This window comes from Pleurodeles waltl, chromosome 8, assembly GCF_031143425.1.
Source record: "Pleurodeles waltl isolate 20211129_DDA chromosome 8, aPleWal1.hap1.20221129, whole genome shotgun sequence".
Lineage (NCBI taxonomy): Eukaryota > Metazoa > Chordata > Amphibia > Caudata > Salamandridae > Pleurodeles > Pleurodeles waltl.
The window spans coordinates 769438388-769460080 of NC_090447.1; the positions used below are offsets into that span (position 1 = coordinate 769438388).

Consider the following 21693-nt stretch of genomic DNA (forward strand, 5'->3'; position numbering starts at 1 on the left):
CAGATCTGATGTCACCCATCCGCCAACCCACAGGGATTCTGCCTCTAGTGCAGGTGCTGTCAGTACTCCATTTTTTGGCTAGTGGATCATTTCAAACTACAGTGGCCATTTCATCTGGGATGTCTCAGCCTATGTTTTCAAAGGTATTGTCCAGAGTGTTGTCTGCCCTGATGAAATACATGCGGAGCTACATCATATTCCCTAAGGTGGGTGACTTGCCTACAGTGAAGGGTGATTTCTATGCCCTTGGACACATTCCCAATATCATTGGTGCCATTGATGGTACCCATGTGGCTTTGGTCCCCCCCAAAGACAATGAGCAGGTGTACAGGAACCGAAAAAGTTATCATTCGATGAATGTCCAGGTGGTCTGTTTGGCTGACCAGTACATCTCCCATTTAAATGCCAAGTTCCCAGGGTCAGTGCATGACGCGTACGTCATGCGAAATAGCAGCATCCCTTATGTGATGGAACAGCTACAGAGACAGCGTGTGTGGCTAATTGGTGACTCTGGTTACCCCAACCTGCCTTGGCTATTGACCCCAGTGAGGAATCCCAGGACAAGGGCAGAGGAACGGTACAATGAGGCCCATGGGCGTACTAGGAGGGTGATCGAGCGGACCTTCGGCCTCCTGAAGGCCAGGTTTAGGTGCCTGCATATGACAGGTGGATCCCTAATGTACTCACCAAAGAAGGTGTGTCATATCATCATGGCCTGCTGCATGCTTCACAACCTGGCTTTGAGACGCCAGGTGCCTTTCCTGCAGGAGGATGGTCCAGATGGTGGTGTTGTGGCCGCTGTGGAGCCTGCGGAGAGTGAAGAGGAGGAAGACGAAGAGGACGACACAGACAACAGGGACAGAGTGATACTGCAGTATTTCCAGTAACACACAGGTAAGAATCTACACCTGCATTTTATTATATCTGTAACAGTACTGGCTCTCTACTGTCTGACCTTTCACCCCAATGTATGGTAACTTAGTTGTGATTTTGCCTTCCTATTTCAGTGATGTGGTCCCCACGGAGTGGCCTCTGGTTTATTTCCCCATGGACTACCGCTGTGTGACACTGGTATGTTGTCATCACAATGTATTTGGACATTTTTGGTTGGTTATATCGAATACATTTGGTTTCGAAAAATAAATAGCAGACTCCTGATGGTTTTTGTGCAATAAGTGTGTTTATTGAAGTGCAAAAATTGTTGTATAGTTCAAAAAGGGTGATGGGTGATGGTGGAGGCATGTCCATGGCAGAGTCCAGACTCACGTTCGCACAGGTGCATTGTCCATATGCCTGTGGAAGGTGGAGCAGGGGCAGTTCAAGGTTGGACAGGGTGAACAAGTGGGACAGTGGGATGACATCCGGGGGGATCCGTGCATGGCGGGGGTCTTGACATCCTACTCTGTCTTCTTCCTCGATCTCAGGCCTTTCTTGCGGGGTGGTTCATGTTCTGCAGGGGGTGGGGTCTGGGTGGGCCGTTGCTGTTGTGTCGGGGCCTCCTGACCACTAGCGCCAGCAGAGGTGGTGGGCTGTTCTTCCTCCATGCTAGTGGCAGGGGCCCTTTGGGGGGCCACATGGTCCCGCAATGTGGTGACAATCTGGTTGAGTGCCACCACGATTGTACCCATTGCGGAACTGATGCTGCGCAGTTCTTCCCGGAACCCCATGTACTGGCCCTCCTGCATGGCCTGGATCTCCTGAAACCTGGCCAGGACCGTCGCCATCGTCTCTTGGGAGTGGTGGTACGCTCCCATGATGGTGGTGAGGGCCTCTTGGACAGTGGGTTCCCTAGGCCTGTCCTCCCTCTGTCGCACAGCGGCCCTCCCAGTTCCCCTTTGTTCCTGGGCCTCTGTCCCCTGGACGGTGTGCCCACTACTACTGCCCCCAGGTCCCTGTTGTTGTTGGGGTGGTGGGTTGCCCTGGGTGCCCTGTAGTGGTAGACACACCGCTGCTTGACCTGTCCTGGAGACAGAGGCATGGGCCCGCTGGGTGGGTGCTGTGCTGGGGTTTCCAGAGAGGGTAGGTCTGCTGTGGCCTGTGGCTGCCTGAGGGGAACCGACTGTCTAGAGGTCCCCGATGGGCCGGGCTGGTCATCAGGTTCTAGGTCGACAGAGCTGCTGTCATCACTGGGGGCCTGTTCTGGGGGTGGGATGGACATTTCTGGACCCTCCGGGCCGGTGTCTTGGCGTTCGGGCCCTGCAGGGGTAAAAGAGTATGGTTATTGCTTCTGTGTGTGCCATGGCGTGCGAATTGTGGGTGCCCTTGTCCCCCCAGTGCTGGCATTCCCTTGTGGGAGGAGTTGTGAGGGTGGTTTGGGGGGGGGATGGGTATGTGCAGTGGTCATGCTTAGGTGATGGGTGTCCATGGTTTGTGTTGGCATTCAGGGGTTGGTGTTGGTTTGGGTGGGTTGTGCTGGTGAGACATTAGCAGGGAGGATATGTGCTGGGGGGTTGGGGGTGAGGGTGGGGGTGGGGGTTGGCATGCTGGTGGTTGGAGGGGGGGAAGTAGTTGAGATTAGACTTACCAGAGTCCATTCCTCCGCCTACTCCCACGAGGCCCTCAGGATGCAGGATGTTCAAGACCTCTTGCTCCCATGCTGTGAATTCGGGTGGTGTGGGTCTTCTGCACAGCGATGTTGTGTCTTGACACCATCGCCCGCACATTCCCCCGTAGGTCGTTCCAGCGCTTTCGGATGTCTTCCCGATTTCTGGAATGCTGTCCCACAGCGTTGACCCTGTCGACGATCCTTTGCCATAGCTCCGCCTTCCTGGCTATTGTGGTGTGCTGCACCTGTGTGCCGAAGAGCTGGGGCTCTACCCTGATTATTTCCTCCACCATGACCCTGAGTTCTTGGTCCGAGAACCTGGGGTGTCTTTGGGGTGCCATGGGGTGGTGTGGATGAGGTGTGGGGTGGTGTTTGTGGTGATGAGTGTAGTGGTGTGTGGTGTTTTGTGCGTAGATGTAGTGTGGGGGATGATGTTGGGTTCCTGTGTGTGTTGTGGTTTGCGTTCCCTGTGCTCTCTCTCTGTGTATTGCGCCTTGTCTCTGAATTTCGATTTGTGGGGGTTTGTGGGTGATGTGGGTGTGTGTTTTATATTGTATTGATTGTGTGGGAGTGGTGTTTGTATGTGTATCAGGTGTGTGTATTTTGAATTATCCAATGTGGCTGTGTTTTGTAAAGGTGTGTGTATTTTGAGCGCGGCGGTGTGTACCGCCAATGGGATACCGCGGTTGAAAGACCGCCGCGTGGATTGGTGGGTCGTAATGGCATGGGCGTATTTCTGTTGGCGTGACGGTGGAGGTTTGGTCATCTCCAGTTTATGTGGTGGCCTTCAGTGGAGGTCGGATTTTTGGCGGTTTGACAGTTGTGGGTCAGAATGACCCTGGCGGGTTACCGCGGCCGCGGCGGTGTTATGGCGGTCTTCTGACTGGCGGTAACTGCCTTTTACCGCCAGGGTCAGAATGACCCCCATAATGTTGAGTTTATGGTGTTGTTTGTGTCAAGGTTAGTATCAATGTGCAGGGAGATCAGCTGTGAAATCAATCATGTGAACTATATTATTATAATATATATTATGTTTCAATTTAAGTTTCCATGTATTCCAGCAGAATGTAGATACCTGTGAGAAAATGCCCCTTTTTGCATAGTGACCCCCATATTTCTGCTCACATTTACTGCTGGTTTATAGACCCTGTGGACTTGGTTAAAGCTGCCCAGTGCCAGTGTGTGCTCTGACTCCTAAAACATGTAAAAATGGGCTAATCCCCAATTGGCATATCTAACTTTGCTAGAAGGCCATAGTATATGGTGCAGAAATACACCCATGGCATGTCACTATTTTGAACAAGGAAAACACATTCAGACCCAACATTGTGCCCTGATTCCTATAGTTTAAACAGGCGGCACAACCTGTTAAAAAACTATTTGACAGGGGAAAAATCTTTCTTTTTAAATATTAATGAGTCACCCCTAAAAGTGGGACTTGTAGAAATGTAAATTTGTCATGTTTCCAAAAGCTATTTTTATGGTGGAATGCTCTGGCTGTCCTTTGAGAAAACTAAAATATAAATTAAAATATATATATTTTTTTTTATTTATTGAGGATCCAAATTAACAGTAAAGTAATATGTTTAATAAATGTTTAGAACTTTTAGAAACATTTAGAAAGTTACATTTTTCCTACTTAAAGCTCCTGGGGTGCTAATGTGCATTAGCTTGCTGGTAGCTGCCCTGTCAGTGCTTGACTTTAATGAGGTGTGAAAACTGCTCCCAGAAGAGAACAATGAATTTTTCCTGGTGGCAGGTAGGGCTGGGTGTGGGGTAAGTGATCCATTTGAAACCAGAGAGGAAAGCGGGGCATGATTCAGGAACTTTTCTAACTTAAAAGGGACAAAGGTGGAGCCTGCCCATTCATAGTTTAGTATAAAGGGTGATCTAAGGAAGAGGAAGCCTTTGTTCATTAGAGTCAATGTAGCCACTTTGGTGTATTTTAGGAGGAGGGGATTGCTCATTTTCCTAAACACACCCATGACTGCCATACAACCTCCCTCCAAGGCAGAATGCCTGTGCCATCTTGAATTTCCCTTAGAACAGTGTAAACATAGGTAGGGTAGCACCTGGGTACTTTGTCCAAATTGATTATGAGCGAGGAGTGATCCCACCTTCTAGCTAGTGCCAACCATACTTGTTGTACTCCGAGGCCCCCTCCTAAGAACACTTTCTGGAACTGCAGAAGAAAAAAAGGACTGCACCTGCTATTTGAGACCTGTGGGAAGACCTGAAAGACTGGACCATCTCCTGCATCTACCCAGGATGCAGAAGTAGACACGAGGGTCAGTTTGTTAACTTCCAGTGTGGCTATAGGGACACAACCAGCTGCCAGTGCCTAGTTGTAACTGGGATAGGACTCTACCCTGCTGGTGGCCTCTGCTGGAGTGAGTCCTGACTCATAAGTGCTGTCTTTGAATTCCTGGGAAACAGTTGTGTCCAGAATGACCTAATCTGAAATCCCTAAAACATTTGTGCTTAAAGAAATGTTGTACTTTCAGAGGCTCGGGTCGAGATTGATCTGGATAAACCCAGGTCAATCCACTGAATCTGCACACTTGCTGGACAAGTCATTTAGATGGGTCCCACTCAGAGCTTTTTTCAATCCGAAGAAAAAAAAACCTTCAGCAGACCCTCGCAGCAAGCCTATCCAACTTTATTGCATCCCTTGACATACAGTCTGCTGCCTTTCCCCACTGGAAGAATCTGAGCTTCAAAAAGAGACTTAGTCAAAAGGTAGAAATCTTGACCAGGTGAAGACACTAAAAGTATCTGGCTGAAGACAGGACTTCCTGGGAGTGAAATTTGACTTTTCCTGCTCTGTGCTTTACCCTGTCAAAACAAACAGCTTCTGACTTTGAAGAGACTTAGCTAGATAGAGCTTGATGCCTTACTCCACTGAAGGATTTTAGCTTTCATTTCCGAGACTAAGGGCCTGATTCGATGTTGGCGGTAAAGGTCCTGCTGTCGTTTTTCCGAGTGAAAACCCATCCGCCGTCATGACGGTCCGTCTGCTGTATTTAGATGTGGGCAATTCTGCCATCCACCGTGACGGCGCCATAGGAAAGTGTGGCTGATGGCAAGACTCCAGGCACACTTACCGCCTAGCAGATTTGGATGTGCCATACCGCCAAGCAAAAAGTAGCGGTCCAACTCTCACTTCATACTTGACGGATTGCAGGGGGAAGGGGGTGAAAACTCAACTTTTCTCCAGATTCCACTTCCGTTTCTGGATGGGCATGACGGAAGACGACCCTCCATCGCTGCTGCTATGGGACCCTGGAGAAAACGCAACCTCCTCACCCTGTCGCTGGACACAAAGATAGGCAACCCTCATTGGCTGTGTACATTTGGGGGTCACTGCACATGGGCATGGGACCACATGTTGCAGAATTGTTTTTATATTACTGGGACATCGATATGTTGGGGATACAGGTGGTTCAAACACTCACGGGGACACACTGGTACACAACACATATCGCACACATACACAACTGTCATTATGGCATCAGTATTCATTGCCAAATGAATGCTGGCACCACAATGATGGTACATTCAGACTTGTCAACTGTGCTCATGTGTGCACATTGCGAGCAGACCTGTACCTGTCATGTTGTGTTTCGAGTTGTGTGTGTGAGTCAATATGTATATGTTTGTGTGCGATGCTATTGGCTGGGTGACGTGGAGGGAGGTGTTGTGGGTGATGTGGTTGTGTCAGTATGTGTGCCATTTGCATATAGCGTAGATGTTGTGTATGTTGTGTTGTGTGTTGTGTTACTGCGTGCAGAGTTCAGGTGCATGTTGTGTGGCAGTCACTATTGTGATTTGTGTAGTTGTGCTTGTGTGTGGGTGTTGGTGTGTTTGTGTAGATGAGTGTGTAGTTGTGGTTATGTTGTGTGTGAGTGCTGTGTCACTAGTGTGTGTATGTTGTGTGATGGATGTACATGTATGTGTATATGCGGCATGTAGGTGTTGTGGTGGAATGTCAATGGAAAATGGTGTATAACTGGTATGTTGTGTCATGTGTGATGCAGAAGTCACATAAGTGAAGGGTAGAGTGTGTGTGTGAGTTGCTTATATTCTGCAACCATTGCCGTTTTCCGATGTCCATTGAGTCCAGCGATGTCCTTCCTCCATAAGCAAAGCGCCAGCAAGACACCACCTGTCCAACTGTAACATCTAAATACGGCTGGTGAGAACCTGTCTGCCTGACAGCTAGGAAGGGTGCTACGCTGTGGCGGTCTTCAGCTCACCCGCAAAACAACTAAATACGGCCGGCGGAACACCACTGACTTGACGGTGTTCTAAGGCCTGCCGCTGATGCACCTTGGCAGTAACACCGCCAAGATCTCAATCAGGCCCTAAGTCAGAAGGTAAAATCTTTAGATATGATGAACCTGCTTGGTATATCCAACCTACACACCATTGCTTCAGCCTGATATTACACCTAGGTCATGGCCAGCTACAAACAGTGATTACAGTTTGGTGCTTTACTTTTTTTGATGATTTTTCATCACATTTAAAAAAAAAACATACATACTATTCTCCTTGTTAGTTTTTTGATGTTTTGGTGTTATTTTGTTCTTTAAATTTAACTCTGTAAATGTGAGTGGGATATATATGGGGTTGTAGTTTTGAGTTGGTACTGTTTCGATATTTTTTAATGCTTTACTCATTTTCTCTAAGCTAAGCCTGTCGGCTTTGTGCCATAGCTACCAGAGGTCAAGGTCAGGTTTGAATTATTGAAACCACTTTCTTCAGTTACCACATTTGAAACTGATGTTGCTTACTAGCTCTCTGAGGTGAAGAAGTGGGTATAGGAGTCCTCACCTGGTTGTGATGTTCGGAGTATTTCATAAATAGATTGAATAGGACTGTGATGGCAAGAAGGAAACTCTACCAACTATATTTCCTCTGGCAGTATGCTGCAAGGGATGACATTTTGTGATCAAAGTTGAAAGATAAGTGATAATAAGATTGTTCCAGGTCTGGGGTTAATTTACTTATTTTTAATATTTCATCACTGCTCAAATTAAGAACTGGATATTTAAATGCAATATATTGACTGTTCCTTATATGTCCTACAGTAACTGTTTTGGCCGAATCTAAAGAAATAAAAAAATTGCTGAAGAAGCAAGGGATCATTGTCCAGAGCATTGCTGATGTCCATCCAGTGCGTGTGCAGCCGGCTCGGACTCTTAGTCATGTCTACACAAAGCTAGGTAGGTGCATGGAGTGAGGAATAATTGTTTTATTTGAGAGTTCATGATTCAATCACATATCAGCTCTTCATATTTGTGTTGTTTGACTTACAGCATACAAGGGTGTATCTTCATAAATTAATAAGTAACTTTAATACAATAAAACATTCTTTATACTTTTGATTCATTCCTTAGTTATCCTGGCGACCATGGAAAACGTGAAGTAAACTAGAATCTCTTGTGACAACACCCCTGTGTGATAACTGCGCAATACAAATATCTGATTGATTGAGTGAAACACTGTAGAAAATTATTTGGTTATAAGGTCATCAAAAGTTCTTGAAGTACTACAGTGCTACAATCTTTGCCTGTTAGCTACCACACCTAGAAAAAAAAACATCCAAACTCCTATTTGCCAACATTAGTCTGAGCTCACCATGTATTGGATATAGGTTTATCTTATACGTTGAGGGTCTTCATAATGTAAATATTATCTTACCTAAAGACTGATAACTGACCACAACCTTTTTACCTGGAATTTTTAAACTAACCAATGACATAAAGAAAAACACAGCCACTAGGATTGAACATTAAATTAGTAGTATGTTAATATTTACTGAGCAGAGTCACGTTTCGGTGTAGCAGATAGAAGTTAGGATATCACCAACAAGGTCGCCGTATCAAGAAGCCCCCAAGGGGTCAGAAATTAAGAGACCTTCTCAAATAGACTGTTATGGGTGTTTCGTTGATATTATTTTAGTGATTCACAGTTAGTTTGTGGTTTCTTTCTCTCAGTTAGGAATGACAAGACATTCAATACCTAATTTGTATTCATCTTTTTAGCAAGGATATTTTTCTAATGGTTATTTGTTATGGCAAACACATAACTTTTTGAAGTATCTTCAAGTGTCGGATTCGATCCAGTAGCTAAGTAGAGCCACAGCACTGTTTGGCTACAGGGCTGCATATGCAACATGAAATCATGTTATGTTTCGACATCTAAATGTGTCACTTGACCCATGACATAAGTTTTTTTGTCCATGCTACAGACAATAGGGTCTGGATATTGCCACCTGCTTGTCGTTTTATTGCAATTTTTGCAGCCCATTTTTCTATTGTAGGGGTTAATTTGTCAATCTTCAGGAATTCAGTGCTCAGTTGTGATCAGTTCTCAAAATGTAGTTTTGACATTTTTGAAAAATGGAAGCTAAAGCTAAAAGCTAAAAGTTAAAGGAAACCATAGTTTTGTTGACCTTGCTTAATGGGATAGGCTTGTTTCTCGGTCACCTTTCAAGGGCTGGAAAGAGAAAGGCAAGGTCACGATTCTTGTTCTTTGTCAAGGATTCTGACAAACAGAAAAAAGAATCTGACAAAACCCCCTCAATCTTCTTCCTGTCCCAGATTTTGAGGTAAGAGGCAGATCAGCACTTGTTTGAAGTCTTCCAGGGTCAGCCGAAGATACCATTACCCCCAGTGCACATTTTTGTGGCAATCTGATGGTTACCATTTGTGGTTCACAGGAAGTGGCTTCCTTTGAAAGAGCAGTGCTCCTGATGTTCAAGGTCCTGGTGTAGCCCACCCATTTTAGACTTTGATGCTTCTTCTATTATTTTTCGTTCTGCTGCACCACCAGAATTGACTCCGAGCTTTACTCCCTTGCAAGCAGGGATCCCTGTGCTGCATTTGTCACCAGCCAAAGCAGCAGCTGTCTCCAGTGGTTCTCTATGGCACTATTGTCTTTATTTGTCACACTGTGTGCCATTTACAGTGGTGCCTCTGTCCCGGCAAACTTCACTTGGACAAGAAAGAGAAAATTGACTGAGGATCAAGAGTGATTCCTGTACAAATTATCTAGAAGCGGTTTTGACCATCTTGAGAATGTTTTTGTGATTAATACCACTTATTTTCTTCTCCTGGCTTGCCTTTAAGTTTGACTACCTTTTGCTGCTGTCATTTTACTTCAGTGCCTGCCCTTTAATGGACTTGCTTCCACTATTCCTTAGAAGAAATCTTACATTTTTTCTGAGGTCACTGGGAGGTCCTCAGAATCATTTCCCCGTGTCAAGTATATCTTTCATCCTGTTACCTTTTCCCACAGTGAGGGAGAAGGTAACAGAGTGACAGAAATACTTAAGGGAATCATCAGTTTTAACGTATGTTTGTGTTCACTAATACTTGCTGATTCCCCTACTGGTGTGTGAGAAACACTGTTCCCATCAGTGTAAGCAAGAAAGCCTCACAAAAGGAATGCCCTCCCTCTAATGATACAGTATTCTTGCGTTCATACCTGAACCCAGAGAGTCTGATGGGCACAACTTCCTTGGTGCAGTCAACCAAACAAGTTGCCATCTTTTCCCCTGGGTAAGAATAGAAAAAAGAAGTGCATGTGTATGAAAGGTTTTTACTTCAGAGAGCCTTGGTAGTTGCCCTTTCATTTCAGTGTGTTGTCTGTCATCTATTCCGACTTGACCTGTGGGAAATGCCTAAAATAACTAGTCATCACTAGAGAACACAAAAGATCATTTTCACCAGATGTACATGAATACCACTGAGGATTTAAACATCCTATGTGAACAAGTCTACACTTTGATCCAAGGGCAAATGGCATTCTATGACAGCATACATAGATGTGCTCCATGTGCCTATCGGGGACATTTTAAGGAGATTCATAAATACCCTGCCATTGTGAAAAAAAGACAAACAAATCTCTTGAGCTTTTCAAGCAAGCAGAGTGATAATAATGTTGTAGGGCTCAGGCAACCCGCACTTTCCATCACCAATCCAGGAAATTCTGAGGGATACATTTAACCACAGATTCCTTACCTTCAGGCACAAGAATGGTTCTGGAACATTCAAAGCAGTGTTCCTGCAGGCAGGCAGGTGGCTCTGTGTGACTCCACATCAATGCTGTTTTGCTTCGATGTGACGAATGGAGCCACATATAAATGCCACCCATGCACGCTAACATCAGTTCCTTACTTTCTGTGCCTTCAGGTGTGGTTCCAGCACTCCTTTCCCTTTTTTTCTTCACTTGTGAAGAAATATTTTTCTTATACAAAAACATGCAATGTGCAAGGGATGTCACCTCTAAGATGAAAAGGTTTAAGGCATGTAGGGAGTGTAGCCAACAGATGTCTGTGACAGATCACCACGAGGTGTGTCTTTGGTGTTTCACTTCGTCACACAACTCCAAGGCTTGCAGCAGCTGTGCCCAACCGATTCTGAAAGCCACCTGGGTTTGAAAGGTGAAGCTCTACATAACTAAGCATTAGTGGCTCTGTGCAAGTCCCGCTCCAAGTTGAACTGGAAAGCTTGGACCCCAAAGACATTCATGAGGCCGATGTTCCTTAAGGTTGAAATCTTCGGTTAAGTCCAAGAAGAAACATAAGAAATTCAAGTGGGACACATCCTCTTCAACCATTCCTTGGAGAGGCACTGGGGCATCACCATGCTTCTCTGTCTCAATCCTGATCCACAGAGGAACCGATTCCATCCCTGGTACCGATGCCCCCTGAATACTAGGTCCATCAGCCTTGCAGCAAGCCAAAGCTTTTCGAGAGGCTTTGCTGCACATCTTTGGCATGCTCCCAGCTCCCTCAGGTGGACTTACGGACCCCAAGTATCTGCAGGATCACCTGGTTACCGCCAGCAGGTTTGCCCTCAGTGCCATCTGAACCCCTTATGCACACTGCACCAGCCCCCGTTTATCAATGCTGATGCTGCAGCAGAAGGGACAGCTTATTATTCTGTCTGACTCTGAGTCACATCAGTTTGACATCGACTGACACTGTGCCCAGAATTTGACATGCCATAGCCTATTGTGAACTCTTTGGGCTCTGACACTATCATTCTACCACATTGCTGTACACATATATTGGAACAGCTGTTTGATAGGAGTCCAATCAGACCCAGCTTATGGAGATGACCGTTAAGTCTAAAACAACCTGAGTAGGATGTTTGGGTTGGAAAGGGTTAATAATTGTACTTATATGGGTGTTATCTCTGTCAAAACATACAATGGGCCCAATTTGTTGCATCTTGAAGTGGTAAGGTGACTAACTTGAATGGTGGAAGCCTAAAGTTTGCTTGGACTTTCTATGTTGAAGAATTATAACTCAAAGATAAGTGGGGTTGCTGTTTGTGGGCACTTTTGTGTAGTTCCATGAAAGCTCAGTGCTTACAAATTGAAAAGAACAGGTTCATTAGAAAGATGCTTGGTTTTGTGCTATTGTCTCTAACTTTTGAAATTCATTAAAATGTTGGCATGCCATTTTTAGAGGAAAAAGTGAGTTATTTCCCCATAATTATTTACATGTCAGACTGGATTATTCCACACACCCACGTTATGAGACTGATCCCCTGGAATAGTATGAATCTGAATATTTTGTACACCACTCCAAGGTTTTCATATTTTCACTGAGTTATGAGGTTGTATATGTGCACTCTAAAAATGTATCATCTTGGCACCAACAGAGAGTTCTGAAGATGCTGTATGTAGATCGTGCTCAGCAAAGGGAGTCTGTAGATTTGCTAAAACTATCTGTAAAACATAGGGCATTTTAATCACAGGTCCCCGTCATCAACTATACTTGCGCAGGATTTATAAATCAGGGCACTCCTTTTTAGAATGGGGTTCATTTTGGAATTTTTCTCATGCCATAAAGGGAGAGTTTCAGAATCTGACCCATTACTGTGTTCATGCAAATTGGAGTGTACACCATCTTGCCTGCATTTTTTTCTTTTTGTGAGTTTTTTGAGCCCCTTGATGGAAGTTTGTAAAACTAGTATAGCTGTGTGGGACAACAACATTGGAGCCCAACATTTCTGAACCTATTGTTGTTATACTTCCACCTGGTTAGCTTTGCTGTGAATAACTATTATGTTCTGCTTTTAGAGTGAGAAACAGTCTAGGTGTGTGATTTACTTTTGCTAACTTTTTTGTTGAGAGATATTGCAGGCTATTTAAATCTGTTAATAGTAGCTACTAATTATTTTTAACATTTTGATCAAACATTTAAATGATGCATGATTTAAATGCTTGATATTTATCAAAATGAACTATTTTGAAGATATTATCTGGCCATTGTTTTACTAATGCTAGTGGTTTAATCCTCAGATGTTTATATGGAAACTATCACAGGGGATGCATTCACTTTTGTATCATGAAAGTCAGTTTCACAGTGCTCATGAAGATGCCCCCCTGCCATGCAATAAGTAGCCTCCTTCATGCCTATATTTCGACTGATTTTTTTACTGATTACAAAGTCACTCTGCAAGGATCACATATTAAGAAAAGATTCTACCACCTTCTTGAAGCAAACTGCGGCTAAGTTCCCACAAAGCCAAAACAATCTGATGACTCTTCTGAAAAACGCATTAGTATGAGGAAAAACCTCGCTGGCTGTTGGCAGCTAAACACAAGCAGCAAGGTACATGGCACATGGAGGGCAATTACGAAATCAATTAGTTAAAATTTCCATCTAAAAAATTAATGTAAGTTTTTAAGGAGGTGCAATGAACTGGGCCCCAGACACTCTCCAGTGGTGGCTAGCAAGGAAACATGATAAGACTGAAATTCGTGCACCTCCCTGAAGAAACGTCTGAAGTGAAATGGAGATAATGCAAGGTCAAAAAGAATGTGTGGTTCGTCCTGGGCGAAGGTTTTAGTGCAGAATATTAAAGAAGGTCAAAAGGTTTCAGAGGAGCAAGGGTAGAAGCTATAGCAAGCCAGGACTCCATGAGATCAGATACTTCTTTGTTGCTGTTCCTTAGTAGCCTCAATCTTTGGGGACACAAGATTTGAGCAGGATAAACTGTGAAAGTGTAGCTGGAAGGTTCTGAGTTTTTTTTCAGGTTGTTTCAACACCTTTTATGGTCCTCCAGAGAAATCCCAAAGCTTTCCCTGGTGCTCCACAACTCTCCAAACTTTCAACTGAGCCATTTTCTTTAGCTATATGTGCAGTATTCTATTCCCATAGATTTAGTATAGATTTTGAGATGCAATTATCTTCATTGATCACTTTCTGGCAGATGGAAATTCTTACAGCAGGTAGTTCTCTTTCTTCTTTGATTCCAGGTAGCTCGCTTTTTGAAAGAGTTTATGGAGCAGCTTTTAAAGGGTGAACTCTGCTCAGACTGTAATTCGTGAGAAGCCATATGCAAATCCAACTGTGTTTATGAATTTGTCCTGGCTAGTATATGCAGCTGTGTGTCAAACTATTAAGGCCCTTGTTATGGGTTTTATTATCCCACTCTGAGTTGCAGCACCAGGAAGTATATTGCCTCCGGCCATCACAGCCAAATTTATCAGACCTGGTAGTTCAGGGTCCAGAAACACTAGGCCCGGTTTCGCAGGATGCAAAACTGACCTCTGTGAAACTACTACAGGAGCTACAGGCAGGGGCACTGCCAGCCCTCGCAGCACTACATAGGGAGCACACAACATTCTTGGCCTACCCTGACCTCCTGCTTACACCTACCAACCAACTGACATACCCCAACACTCCTCACACTGACATCTTCCACCTGCTCATAGCAAGTGAAAAATGTTAGCGGATTTATCCCTTGAATCAGGGAAAAACTGGAACGTGTTGTGCGGATAACGACAAAAATCAGAAATTCCTAGCCCACCGGTAACCCTGCTTCAAAACCAGCACAATTGTAATAAGGCCCTAAGTAGCAGATACGCATAGTTACATAACGATTTATATATTCTTGTAAAGATGGCTGCCATCTAATCTGAGAAACAGTATACAAATGCTGGGGCAAAAAATGAAAATCAAATGTTTTCTCCTCGCCTTTGCTCATAAATGCTAATTGATGGATATTGTGAGGAATTGGGTTGGGTTGTTGGTTGAGCGGGGCATTAACCCTGCTCAAGTAACAGCCACAATCAGGGTGGACCACAAATGTCTGTAAATTCACATGTGCTTTACCTCTAGTAGCTTGGCAGAAAAAAGTGGGTATGCTTAACTTAGAAGCAGTGTGACCCAGGAAAAGTCTGCAGGCATAAAATAGCTAGGGCGAGGAAAATGTTAACTTTCTGAAAGTGGCATTTTCAAAATTGTAACTTAAAATCCAATTAAAGAGAATTTTAAATATTTAAATTATAACTTCTTAGACACCAAACATGAAATCTCGACCTATTCTCTGTCAAAACTTAGCACTTATTAAAGGTAATAAGGCAACCCAATGTTATCAATCAATCAATCATTTAAACTTTTATAAAGCAAAGCTGTGAGGGTCTTAATGGCACTGGAGCAGTATGCTGCTACATGGAGGACGGATCATTCAAGCATCCAAGTCTTTAGTTCTCCTCTGAATCACTGGAGTGACGGTGCGGTCCTGAGGTCCAGGGGGAGGTTGTTCCAAGCCTTGGCTGCCAGTTGTGAGAAGGAGCACAAGGGAAAGGGAAGCTGATCGGAGGTATCTGGTCAGTTGGTGGACGGTCAGGCATTTGTTGATGTATGCTAGACCTATCTCATAGGAGAAGTAGGCCTCACAGTAGTGAAAAAGTAATTAAGATGTTTTTCACTGCTAAGACATGTAAAACATAAAAGTATATGTCCAGCCTTTTAATCATGAGGCACTTTGCCCTATGTTCTAACTAGGGCCTTCCTTAGGGGTTACTTATATGTAATAAAAGGAGAGTTTAAGGCTTGGCAAGGGAGTTATTTTGTCAAGCCGAATTGGCAGTTTAAAACTGCATTCATGGTATTCATGATGCAATGGCAGACCTGGAGCCTGTTTTAAAGGCCTACTTAAATGGGTGGCAGATTTAGTGCTGCAGAAACACTAGTAGCATTTAATTTACAGACCCTGGGTATATGGTATACCACTAGACTATGGTCCTAGAAGTAAATTATGTATGCCAATCAGGTGTGAGCCAATTTTTTCATGTTTTAGGGAGTGAGCTCAAGCATTTTAGCATTGGTAGGCAGTGGTAAAGTGCATAGTGCTAAGGCCACAAAAATGAATTAAGAAAAATAGGAGGGGGAAGGCAAAACATTTCGGAGAAGACCACCCTAAGGCTGACAGGTTTAATAGGTATGTTATAGCTTCTACACTGTAACACATGACAGAAAATACTACAAGATCAGTGGCAAATTTGTTTTCTCATTTTCAGCTTTGAGCGATCATAACTAAGTGCAATGCAGTACAATAGGACTTTCCCTTGGAAAGCGTGAGTAAAGTATAATGAAAAACAAATAAATAACTAATTAAATATGCTATTGTTCAGGAAACCTTACTACAATTCATTTTCTTTACACCCTTCCCTGAAGTTTTCCTTAAACTTTTACTATCTCTACAACATCTTTTTTTACTGTTAGAGTTTTTCATTTGCATAAAAGATGAAGTATTTAAAACTCTTATAAAGAATATTCCAAATCTTAGGATTGCTGTATTGGGCAGCAGCAAATAGGGGCTTGTCGGGTTAGGGAAATGTGAAAATTAAAGTCTCAACAATATTGTGCCATTCAGCATTGATTTCTGCATGCATTGAAAAGAGTTTCAAGACAGAGCGTGAACGAACATAGGCCATCATTAGGACCTTGGCGGCAAATGCTGCCTACCGCCACTGCGACAGCCGCCAACATACCGTCGCTGTGGCTAATGACTGTCCATGGCATTATGACCATAGATGGAATTCTGCCAGAAGGCTGGCGGAATTCCGGCTACGGTCACGGCGACGGACGGCGGTAAGGTGGCGCTGCTACCAGCAGCAGGGCCACGGCAGCAAAACACCGCCTACCGTATCATGTTCCATGATACAGCCTGGCGGTGTTGTGCTGGTGGACGCTGCTGCTGGCAGCAGAGCAGCTTCCCGCCTCCTGCCGGAGGACCCCCTGCAAGCAGGTAAGTCGGGTTCTCCGACAGGAGAGGGGGGTGGGAGGTGTTGTGTGCGTGTGTGGGGGTGTGTGTGACTGTTTGAATGCGTGCATGCATGTGTAATGGATGTGTGCATGAGTGGGTGTGTGTGTACGTGCATGTTGTGTGGTGTGAGTGTGCCTGGATGTATGTGAGTATTGCTGTGAGTGTGTATGTATGCATGCATGTGTGAATGTGTGTATGCGTTTGTGTATGGGTGTGTATGTATGTGAGTGTATGTGTGTATATGTGGTGGGGAATGGGAGGGTGGGGGAGGACTCTGGGGTGGGGGGGCGGTGGAGACCCCTATCAGTGCCAGGGAATGAATTCCCTGGCACTGATAGTGCCTACCGCCATGGTTTCTGTGACGGTACAGAAACCACGGAAACCATGGCGGTGGGTGGGGTCAAAATGCCATGGGCGGCCTAGTGACGGCTGCCGAGCTGGAGACTGAAGTCTCCAGCCCGGTGGTCATTACTGCCGTGGCAGTTGGTGTGTTGACTTGGCGGTTTGGCTTTGGCCAAACCACCAATGTCATAATAGTGGATGTAGGTTCCGCCAGCCTGTTGGCGGTAATACCTGCACTATAGCACTGACCGCCGAGGTCGTAATGACCCCCATAATGTATTGAAATTTTAAAAGTAAAATTTTTGCTCAAATTGAAGTAGCCAGAAAGGCTTTGTGTAAAAAACTATTGAGATTTTAAGATATATATTTTTTTTAATAGGCTTTAACAGGATCATGAAACTAAGTGGACGGCCCTACCGGCACATTGGTGTTCTTGGAACATCCAAACTGTACATGATCCGGAATCAAATGTTCACTTTCACACCTCAGGTGAGCCACTAAGACCTGCATGAAAAATGGGTAATATTCATAACGGTAATTTATCAGAAATAATAATCTGCCTTTGAAATTCTTTGCTCTCTTAGTTGCAGCAAACAATATCATGTTTTTATATTGTACCTTCCTTCTTTCTTTCTAAATCAATCTAATCTTCTGTTGAGCATTGTCTTATGGTACCCAATCTTCAGATTCTTAGGGTCACATATGTAATGTCGACTCAGTAATATGGTGTCGCTGTAAATTGGTGTAGGAGGACGTGTTTTGCCTACTAACATAAAAAAGTAGCTGCACAGCTCCAGTTTTATACACAGATGAACAAATTTGAGGCGTTGACTATAGACCAGTTGTTATTCAGTGCTCAGTGCCTCTCACAATTTTGAACTTCTGGCCATTCAGGTGGAGGTGAAGTTTTCCTTTCTCATTGAGGAATCTAGCAAACCAGGAGCAGCTGCTCACATGGGAAGTCTCGGGTCAAACCGTCAGGGCCATGAGTGATGACTCTGTGCATGTGTGTGTGGAGTTCACTTTTCTCGAGGAGTCCTGTAGACAGCTTCCCCATGTTCTTCCCTGGCACCCAAAAGCTGTGAATCAGTGGCTGCAAGCCATGTATCTGTCCAAAGGGGCTATGATGTCCACCCTCCGTAAAAACTAAGGGTTGTGAGACCAATGGGGCTCTCCCCCCTTTCTGGGCTCCCTTAAGAGGTTGTTATGGGGCCCTGCAGACAGCAGTTTGCAGTGGGTCCCTAGGGTTTTATTAGTGTGGATATTGCAATCAGTGTTACATTCCTGAAGTCCTAGAAATTGTGAAAAACACACAGATATAGCAAATGAGCTATATCAATTCAGCTGGAGAGTGGTAAGGGTATGGTATGTAGCCAGTGGTGCATTTTGGAGCACACTGTTGCAACAATATAACTAAAGCGTGGTGTGATTGTGCACTGTCATTTACAGACCACACATTTTCCATTGAAATGACTATACTATTCACAGTGACAGGCAGTTTCACTCTAAAACTACACAGTGCACAACAAATAATGTGTGGAAATCAGGTTTTAACAAATATTTATCATTTTCACATCACTAAGTATAGTATCTTGATTTGTTTTGATCCTAATACAATTTTGGTTTCCTTCACACATCCAGATTACAAAAAACGTGCCTCTTTAGTGCTTTTCCTAATTGCTGGTATGTCCTGAAATATGTTTACAGTTCAAGTACAGGTATTTAAATGTTTTGTGTGTTAGAAAACAAACTAGCATCCAACAGCTTTTCCTTTCACACTCTTTGCATTTTAGCAAGATGGTCAGATAGCTCACTTTACAAAATCCTTAAACTTTACAGTTAGGGAAAGAAAAGTAAAGAGCAATCTACATGTTAAAAGAATAACATAGCGTGACATTTGACCTCTGTCTTTGAATGCGTAGCAAATGTGACAAGATAAAAACTAAATTTAAAGGCATCTTTTTTGCTCATTCACCTTCTGAAATCCAGGATGTTTTTTTGGGGGTGGTCCGGCACCCCTCAACCATACTTCATATGCCTATGTAGGGATTAGGATGTACCCAGAGAGCAAAAGGTACATTCGGAAATTCACGGCCAAAATAAAAAGACAAAAGACAAAAGTGCAAAGACAATTTGTGTTCAAAGCAAGACTTGTACGCTTTCATTGCTTTAGAAATCCGACTACCAGCTCAAAGAAATACACCTGAGTACCTGGTCTTGTTATTCTTAATTTGAGGGAAAAAATCTAATATTGCTCCCATGTGTGAAACTACTTGTTTAAAGCTTATGTTTAATTTAATTTACACAACAATCAGTACTCAATAATGGCTGTAGCCACACATGTGCCTTGGAAAATGTTTTCATTATCTAGAAAAGAGGAACTTTTTAACATCTACAATTGATATTTCTCTCAATAGTACCCTTTGTTTTCATACAGTCCTCCTCAGTCCATTAAGGCATGTCCAATAACTGGGGCTAACCAGATGCCAGTGAGTCAGCATGGAGCAGATATGGTGTCACTCATTCACTTTTATGCAGTTGCTACAAGCAGCAGTTCCTGTAAAGTTCAGAGCCCTTTTTAAAGACAGAGTGGTGTTAAAAGTCTAAGGTCCACTTCAAGTCTTTGCTGAGTCTTACAGGTGGTAATCCAGACAAAGCTTATAGCATCAGAATGTATCTGAGTACTGAATGGGGCTCAGGTCCACCAACCTGCAAGGACGCAATTATGGTTGTCAATATTAATGGAATATTTATTTGAGACACTCTCTCCTCTAATCCTCTTTGTTTCAGGATCCTTCCTCTACTGCATTATTGCATTATGTACAACATACTTTGAGAAAAATTGAGGCAACTTCCCGTCATACTTCTTGTGCCTGTGCGTGTTGCTGCTTTCATTATCCATTCTTTCACTTCTTCGATCCAAAAATATCCCCATGAAGGTGGAACCTCTATTACCTTGCTTCTCACTAGCTATAATACAGATTGCAGTTCCTCTGGCATCTATGTGGTCAGACAGGACTTAAGATCATCCCCTTCATTGTCTCTGGGGATCAACAGTGTGCTCAAATTATTTTGCTCCGGTCGTGTTTTCCAATAGCTCCATTATCCTGCCTGTAACTTGTGTCCGTGGGTTGACCAAAGTTTACTCTCCAGCTCATCAGTGGCCCCAAAAATGTGTTGCTTATTTTTATGATGTTGACATTGCGCTTTCTCAAATATGAAACTCTGTCCTCCCATATTAAAATTGTTTTCTTTAGCCAGTCAAACTTGATGTGTAGTGATAAAGTACTTTTGGTTGTCTTTTATGCTGTCCTCTGTCCCATTTCGAATGTGCCTCCCCCCAAGGGTTCACAGTCACCCAAGAATCCACGTCCAGTCGTGTTACTACCTCCCTCCACATTCTAATTTGTTCTTGCAGCTTCAGCGTATCCTACAATAAATCTCTAGTTTAAAATGCCAACTAGTTCCTCATATTGACCAGCCATTCTGTTGATCTGTCTCCCTCGATGCCCCTCTCCCCTACTCTACTCAGTAAGCTGGTGACATTACTTGTGTCCCATGCTGCGTAGCAGTTCCCTGCTGCTTTTTTCTCAGTTATGATCACAACATCACCCTCAACTTATTTCACAAAGCCAGATGCAAAGCGCTACTACCCACATCTCAGTGATTCTGCTCTCCCGGTTTGATAACCATCTTGTCACACTGTTATCTCCTTTCATTTTATGTAGAGAAAGAGTAAGTAGTGGAGCTCCATAGGCTTACTACTTCCTCAGCATTATATTGTCTGTGCAGCTGCTTTTTTAAAATTAGCCAAACTTCACTTGCCCTTGTTTTGTTTTGTTTGCAATACTAAATACCACTTTTTGAAAACAAAGGGGCACAAGGCCGGTGCACATTGCATAATTGTAGTCACCTAGCTTATACCGTAAAATGTATAGGCAATCTCATCTGGCCAGTTGATACTGTGGTACGGCCATGGATATTGAGGTTGTCTGCTGCCTTTTTTATTAAATCAGGTTGTTCTTAAATATGTGCTTCAGCACAGATGGATATGATTTCCGTTTAAGGAGTGGCTTTGGGTTTGTGTGAGCCATGCGTTCTGGATCACACATTTATATCATAATGTTTTTTTCAAAATTTGAATATCACACATGTGCCATCAGTATAGCACCATAGTAGTTTTATCAGTCTGACAACTGTGTTTCCATATAGGTCTAGGTTTCCCAATAGGCCAGAGTATGAGACATCATAAGATATTTAATTTTGAGTATTATTTTCTGATTCATACCTATAACTCTGTTTGGTCTAATGGCTTAGGTATAAGAAGTGTAATTGAGTAGCGTACTTTTTCACTGAACTGTCAGTGAATGGATTTAGTGTGGGAAAGGTCGGTCTGGAGGGCTTTACTATTTGCTTATAAATCTCTTGGATCATGAGTTACAGCAGTTGTTGTTTATGGTTAGGACTAAATAATTATTTATTAGGCTGGTTACATACATTTATTCAACTGATCTCCTACTACTCAGTGATAGCTTGAGACCTTTTGGGAGTTCTAATCCACTTCACCCACTTTTAGTTGACTCATGTATATCTCAGAAAGATCTTCTTTATGAATTAAGGTAGATTTTCATTAGCTTTAGTGTACCGAAAATCTGGATTTTATTAAAGACACAGAGGCTAATATTATGCATTTGTCCCTTTAACGCTACCACTCTGCAGCCATTATAA

General features: G+C 43.6%; 1 protein-coding gene across 3 annotated transcripts in view; it reads left to right on the forward strand.

The window, feature by feature from the left end:
- Positions 1 to 21693, forward strand: part of PHKA2 (phosphorylase kinase regulatory subunit alpha 2) — a 512688-nt gene that overhangs the window by 270575 nt on the left and 220420 nt on the right. For all 3 annotated transcript variants that reach the window (XM_069205013.1, XM_069205014.1, XM_069205015.1), the window contains exons 15-16: positions 7636 to 7770; positions 17345 to 17454. In XM_069205013.1, coding sequence (XP_069061114.1) covers positions 7636 to 7770; positions 17345 to 17454 — 245 coding nt within the window. The remainder of the gene's footprint in view (positions 1 to 7635; positions 7771 to 17344; positions 17455 to 21693) is intronic.